The sequence below is a fragment of the Leptosomus discolor genome, chromosome 8 (genome assembly GCF_034619465.1).
Source record: "Leptosomus discolor isolate bLepDis1 chromosome 8, bLepDis1.hap2, whole genome shotgun sequence".
In the NCBI taxonomy this organism is placed as follows: domain Eukaryota; kingdom Metazoa; phylum Chordata; class Aves; order Leptosomiformes; family Leptosomidae; genus Leptosomus; species Leptosomus discolor.
Genome location: NC_141398.1, coordinates 47,445,427 through 47,452,425, shown reverse-complemented (window position 1 = coordinate 47,452,425; position 6,999 = coordinate 47,445,427). Strand labels below are relative to the sequence as shown.

At 45.5% G+C, this 6,999-nt stretch overlaps 1 protein-coding gene across 2 annotated transcripts; it reads left to right on the top strand.

Moving 5' to 3' along the window:
- The first annotated feature begins 49 nt into the window (after positions 1 to 49).
- ORC6 (origin recognition complex subunit 6) lies at positions 50 to 6,913 on the top strand. 2 transcript variants are annotated; one of them, XM_086469327.1, is made up of 7 exons: positions 50 to 114; positions 827 to 956; positions 1,781 to 1,944; positions 3,016 to 3,105; positions 4,235 to 4,347; positions 5,650 to 5,721; positions 6,371 to 6,913. In XM_086469327.1, exons 1-7 carry the CDS (start codon positions 50 to 52, stop codon positions 6,538 to 6,540), a joined length of 804 nt encoding a protein of 267 aa, XP_086325453.1. In that variant the 3' UTR covers positions 6,541 to 6,913. The 2 variants fall into 2 exon arrangements, with proteins under 2 accessions (XP_086325453.1, XP_086325454.1); XM_086469328.1 differs by lacking the exon at positions 50 to 114 and having other exon boundaries at positions 874 to 956; positions 5,644 to 5,721.
- Positions 6,914 to 6,999: the final 86 nt, after the last annotated feature.

The following is a 6,999-nucleotide window of genomic DNA, read 5'->3' as shown; positions in this document are numbered from 1 at the left end:
GTTCCGCGCGCCGCAGGCAGAGCGGGCGGGAGCGGCGGCGGGCGGCCCCATGGAGCGCGGCGCGGTGCGGCGCCTCGCCGCCCGGCTGGGCCTCGCCGAGCCCGGTGTCATCAGGTACGGTGGGCCGCCGCCCGGGCGTACGGCAGCGCGGGGCAGCTTCCCCTTGGGCGGCTCGGCCGCGGTAGAGCCCCGAGAGCGGGCTCTCCGTCCGGCGGCCGTTGTTGCGGGGCGGGGAGGTGTGGGTGCTGGGGGTCAGTGCCGTCCCCTCGCGCTGTAGAGAAGCCTGCGGGACATGCGGCGCTCTCAGTCGCCGCACGCCATCTCTGGCTAGCTCTCCCTGCTCTCGGGAGCTTTATTGCCGCCCGGGTAAGCCGGCCGAGCCGTGCGGTGCTGGCCTGGCCCGCTCCCCTCCGGCCGTGTGACGGTGCTTTGCCGCCGGGCCTGCCCAGGCCCCGGTAGCTCTCCCGGCACTGCAGCGGCAGCCAAGGTCTGCCTCACCTCCTTGCAATGCCAGCCTGCCATCGGTTCCTTTTGGTTCTGGTCGATGTGAAAAAAGTCACAGAGCTTAAGGCATGTGCGGTTAATGAAAGGGTGGCTTTAGGCTCTGAAATGCAAAGCTGCTGCTGCAAATTACTAGAGAAAAAGCGATTATTATCCTGTGTTTGCCGTCCTGTTAGCACCCCTTTCCCTAAGCATGTGCTGGAGCCACTGCTGGAGCCGGGGTGCTGGACTGGGTAGACCTCGGTTCAGTTCCTGTGCTGCCATTCTTACTGTCTTGTAACTGTGGTTTTGTTAACGAGGGCTTTGTATGCTGGGTCTTTTGCAGAAAAGCTGAAGAGTATCTGCGGCTATCTGAAGTGAAATGCACAGGATTAATGGCTCAAATGACAGCAACAAGCAGTGCTGTGATGTGCCTGGACCTAGCGGCTAGTTTCATGAAACATCCAGTTGACAAAGTAAGATACAATATCTGAATTGGCTGGCTGATGGATTCTCCATAAGCCCACTAACATCATTGTTCCGTGTAGAGTATGTTGGGAGAAGGAAAGGGATAGTACTAACTGACATTACGCTAGACCCAGCGTGCTGCTAAACACAGTTCGACCTTTTACTACTCAGAGTTTGAAACAGGACAAATTGAGATCAGTGTTGTAGTCACTTCACAAGTTGAGCTTCCTTTGTTTTAATTTCAGCTCTTTTAGTAAAAAAGTACCAGCAAGGATGTTAAATTTAAGATCTGTCCCTCTTACTGTGGGAGGGAAGCAGTGGCTCCAAGGAATCCCTCTCCATAGTGGTACCTCTAAATCTCCATCTGCAGACCAGCCACGTAAATGGCTCTGAGCTGCCAAAATAATGCCCAGTACAAGATGTTCATGAGTATCTGTTCACAGACCGAGAAGAATTTAATTTGACCTGACCCCATTAGGAGTAGCATGAAACTATTGCTCAATTCTTCAAGTTGCCCAGATCTTGACTACCTTTGTTTTTAACCACTTGTAGTAAAAGGGCCGTGTCGTATCATATGGAAAAGACGAACCTCACTGCCAGTGAAATGGTCCAAAGTTAAAACTGCATTAAAAGATAGGGCATTCCTAGATGGTTAATGTTTCTGTGTGCAGTCAAAACTTACATCATTCATTGTGTAAATATGTTTAATAATAGCAATTGAACTTTATTTTATTGTGTTGTGTAGTTTCTCTTTAATCTATTTGGTTGCCTAAATAAGATGTCAGGAAGGAATCTTGCTAATTCTTGGGATTTGTCTTTGTATTTTTGAAAGAGCTACTTTGTGAAACTCTCTGGTCTGAACAAGACAACCTACCAGAGCTCCATGAAGTCTTTGGAGTGTTTGCTAGAGGTGAATCCCAGACTGGGAATGCAAGACTTGGCTGTGCAATTCTGCTGCACGGAGGCAGTGAGCACCGCTTCAAAAATACTACAGAGGTGAGGAAGTTCTTGTGAGCACACGGGTAACCACGAGTTAAGGTTCTTTGTTCGTTAGATGTGTAAAGAGCTTGACTGGAGTGGTGAGGTGAGTTCTTAGCACTGACACTCCAGCCATTTATCTATGCCCCTTTTTAGAATACATGTTAGAAGAACTTAGTCTGTGAATCTCAGTAAGCCATTGTGTGAGTCCCAGTTCTGGGAATAGTATGAAAAATATAGGACTCTTAGTCCCTGTATTTGTCCATAGCATCACACTCTTCCATTTAACTGCTGATCATGTTACAGTTCAGAAGCAACGTTCAGTAGAAACAAATCCTCCTTTCTGGAGAAGCAGATCTCTTACCATGCACAGAACTCTACCTGTAAAAACAATAGGTGGAACACTTCAATGGACATTCAATAGACTTAACTAAAATGTCGCACTCTAACATCTACTTTAACAAGAGCAGTCACTGAAGAGTTCTGTTCTGGAGTGCTGTCACCCTGATAGCGTACGTTTAAATGCTGTTAGGGATTTAGAATATTCTGAGTTGCAGGTCGGTGAACAAAGGCTGTGGATGCTTGTCAGTGCTTAATACAAACTAAAAAAAATAGCTTGGGGACAGGTGGACAACAAAAAATTAAATTCTTTAGTGCTGCACATCATTCATGTGATTTTCTGTATTTAAGCCTTCATCTGTGTAAGATACATGTTAGGAATCAAAGGAACTACAGTTCTACCCTCTATTATAGGATGGATTTATGCATCTCATTGTAACTTTTAGATGTAATGTAGAAAGTGCTGTGTGAATGGGGAGCACAATAAATAGATTTTACTGACATGCCTTGATCCAGATCCCTAATTTAAAGTACCTTTAATTCAGATAAAAGAGGTGATCCTAGTTCTCTTTTCCTTAGTCTGTTTTTCTCTTCTCAGCCAGTGGCAGCTGTTTCTGCTTGACTGGGTTGCAAAGGAGCAAGTGATCCAACAGGAGACCTGTTCAACTGCTGAGTACCATGTGATGAATTTTTCAGCAGCTTAATTTGAGGCAGATGCACTATACAAGTATCTCTCTCGTTGTTCTTTAGGTATGAATCCAGCCTCTCTGAAGCACAGCAAATGGACCTTGATTTCTCAAAACCACTTTTTGTAACAGCTGCGCTGTTCACTGCATGCAGGTCAGTGTAGCTTGAGGGATCTTCTATGGGCTTAAACGCCTCGTGAGACACCAAACGGACACAGTGCTTACAGTTTAAGCAGCTGATTCATTCAGCATGTCTGAATAGTCTGAAGGGTCTTGCTTAGCATGTCCTGCTGCCCTACTCCTGGAAATGGAGACAGCTGTAGCAAACCAGGTCTTTCCTTACAGTGAAGTTTCCAACCTATACTGCATTGTCCTTCAGGAGAAAGTAGTAGTATATCAAATACACAGAAAAGGACCTTGAGTTACTTGTCCTAAAATAGATGAAATCTGTCTTCCCTGGTGCGTAAGTGGATGCTGTGGTAATTCCATTAGGACATATCCATGGCAGTGGCTGAAGAGCTTGTTACTGTTTTGCACGTCACCCTCCTTCCTTTCAGCCTAACCAGCATAACATAATTCCTTATGGGTTTTTTCCTAACATTTTCAGATTTAGTAGGATTTTTTTTTTCCCTTGTCAGGATAGATTTGAGCTAGGCACAAAGCAGAAAGTGGCGTTTGGTGAGATACTGCTCAAGGTACAAGAATGGCTGCTAGCTTACTTCTGAGCACAAAGCAGCAGCCATTCTGAAGAAGGATAAACCTTTGGGAGATGGATCCAATGGCTATAGGCCTGCATCAGCCTGGAAGATGAGTGTCAGGAGCACCTGACTCGGCCAACCCTTTGTGAGAATTTGTTTGCTTGCAAATATCTTCCCTCAGTATTATGCCTTGAAACAATGTCACGAAGCAATTCAGGTGCCGTGTAGTTGCACAGCTCCTGACAAATGTTCTCTTGACAGAGGGGTCCCGTTCAGCTTGTGGTAGTAACGGGATTTTGTCCCAGTTCCCTCAAAATCTGAAAAGTACATTTTCCTAATAGAACTTCCTCATGTAACTCGAACTAACCCTGGGTGTCAATTTCTGAACTGTATTGACCGAGTGGTGCAGGGGTCTGTTTTTTAAGCAAGGTTGTTTCTGAGTAAGACAAGGACTTGATAGGACAAAAACTCACCCCTACCTTCCTCATTCTCACAGGCAATGTTGGTATACTAAACGTCACCTCACTAGAGTGATAGTCGCTGGAATGTTGCTTTGTACAGAGATAACTTAACTTTCTCTTGTAGGTGTTTGAAGCTAAAAGTGGACAAAACTAAAATGTTAGCTACATCAGGTGTAAAAAAAGCAATATTTGACCGGCTGTGCAATCAGCTGGAGAAGATGAGCCAGCAACTCAGCAGTAAGTTCTTTGGCTTTATCCCTGTGAGACAGCATACCCATTGCCCAACCTCACAGTGCCCCATCCTTTTCTACTAGTGATTTCATTCTGATCACTTTCAGCCAGTCCCTTTCAGCCAAACCTGCCCATCCATTCCCACCCATTTCCTGCAGCCCAGTTCCCAGTCACAGCAATTGCTTCTGTGGAAATCACAACATCTTGGCACGTGGCAAGGCCAAAAATAAATATTTTCCTCTCTTTTCAAATGCTCGCTGCTCCTCACATTCTCTGCTGCTGCGACTTATTTCCTGCTTCTCCCATACTACCTGACCTATCTTGGATTCCTCCTTCTTGCTTGCTTTCTGCATCCTGTTAACATGGCAACATGACATGCAAATTAACATAAACATCTTGCTACCTCTGTTGCTTTGACTGACTCATTTTGGTGTTTTCCTTTCCCCCACTGCAGGATTAACAAGCCTAAGCCTTGCTCTTCTGGTAATTCAGCCATTACCGGACACCATCCCTCCACATACAGTGGGCAGACATGAGGAATCTTTCTCACCTGTTGTTGAACCTGCAGCTCTCTCCACTCCTTTTTGTGGAGGAGGAAGATTGAAATATGACACACGTCTTCCTATGCTTCTATCTCTGCTCCTTCCTACTGATCTCCTTTTTCCTTTCCTAGGCTTTCATTCTTACTCTCCCACTGACAGTACATCTGCTTCACCCTGTCTTTGTGCTTCATATCATGAAGTTTTCTGGAATGTGCTGCCTGAATCCAAACCAAAAGCTGCAGCTCTCTCCCTAGGCGTGGACCTTCCCATCGTGCAGTGCCCTATATAAAACCCAAAACCTTATCCCACCACTAAAGCAGCTAAAGGCAGCTGAGAGTTTCTGTATCAGTTCAGGGAAGAGCATGCATCTGTATACACAGACAGCCCCCCACCCCCCATGTTGTGGGCATCTATAATACAAAGTGTGGAAATGGGACAGAAGGGGAAGATTTAACCGATAATCCTGCCTGAATAATCAAGAAGGGTAGCAGTGTGGTTTTAGGGGATGAACAGGGTGGATCATTGTGGTTACAAATGCAGCAGCAGTGCTAGTTAAAGCAGACAACCAGTCTGCAATCCTTGAAGTGTGCTGGCACCTCTGCTTGTACAGCTTGGCCATCAGCCTGGACCAGGGAACTGCTGTGACTGGGAGACACCACTTTCAGAAGGTGGCACTACTGTCAAAGAACTGCATATAGAACACCACCCTTGGGGCCCCAAACACCACTCAGAAGTAAAGCAACTTACTTATTTTTTTTAGAAGAAGAAGGTGTTCCACTGGCTGCAGAGACAGCTGAAAGCTTGAACACCAACCTGGAGTACTGTGAGAAGGAAGATGGTAAGTTGTGTTTAGCTGTGAACTAAAACTAGCTCACCAGAGCAGTCCTGGGCTTTATTGCTGCTTAATAATATTTTATCATAGAGTATCTCAAGTTGGAAGGGACCCATAAGGATGACCAAGTCCAACTCCCTGCTCCTCACAGGACTACCTAAAACTAAACTGTATGACCACAGGCATTGTCCAGACACTCCGTGAAACTTTGACAGGCTTGGTGCTGTGACCACTTCTCTGGGGAGCCTGGTCCAGTGACCAACCACCCCCTCAATGAAGAATCTTTCCTTAATGTCAAATCTGAACTGCCCGACGCAGCTCCATCCTGTTTCCTCAGGTCCTGTATTTCATTTGTGTAATATGCCATAATACCAGTTCACAGCAGCTTACCCCACTCTGCAAACCACTGGCTAAAGAAAGGACAAAGAGAACCTAGCAGAAGGACAATGGTGTTTATACTGAGCAGTCCTAGTAGAATTAAGGACAATTCCATTCAGACACAAAGGTGAAGAGGTGACTGTCCCAGCAGGTTACAGCAGCAGCAACCCACAGGATTAGATAATACAGAGACAATCCCTGTGCTTGTGTCTGTATGTTTGCTCACCGTGGTTATTGCCATGATGGCCCCGTCCTGGACTTTGTCCTTCTCTCATAGGCTCTGAAGATGATGAGGAGATGCCATGTAAACGGCCAAAGACCGAAACAAAGCAAGACTATGAAGAATGGAAAAAGAAAATCCTGGAGAATGCTGCTAAGGCACAAGAGACGAGTAGGAGTACAGTCTCTGTCGTGCCACTTAGTAATACCAGTGCTGCTTGCTCGTAATTTTAACTCTCCCTCTGCTCTAACAAGAGTTCCAGTGACATATGAGCGATGGGTGCCTGGTAGCCAGCTAATTTTATTTATTTGCTAGTTTTTAAGTATTTAAGAATGTTATTTTTAATAAATGACACCAGAATTAAGGTGATTTTACAAGAAGCCTGTCTGACTACTTGCCAGGCTGGTACCTGAGCAGCTGTGGCATTAGGTGGTAGAATAGCTTCATTTCTCTTGCTGCAAGAAGCAGGTAACATTCTAATGCTGTGTTAAGCGTAAATAACTTTTAAGTTACAAGTTACATGTCCTTGTGCCCCTGGCTGGAAGGACTCAGTGAAAAAAATGAGAGGGGACTAAAAGTTCATTGTCAAAGTGCAAAACCAGCAGAGGAATTAAAAGAATATATATATATATTTTTTTTACTGTTGAAGAAATAGTTTAGTCACTGAATTTGATTTATTTTTATGA

Coding starts and splice junctions, on each gene's coding strand:
- ORC6 (XM_086469327.1), top strand. CDS start 50: ATGGAGCGCGGCGCGGTGCGGCGCCTCGCCGCCCGGCTGGGCCTCGCC. Junction 3,106..4,234: donor GCGCTGTTCACTGCATGCAG/GTCAGTGTAGCT, acceptor TTTCTCTTGTAG/GTGTTTGAAGCTAAAAGTGG. Junction 4,348..5,649: donor GATGAGCCAGCAACTCAGCA/GTAAGTTCTTTG, acceptor TTTTAGAAGAAG/AAGGTGTTCCACTGGCTGCA.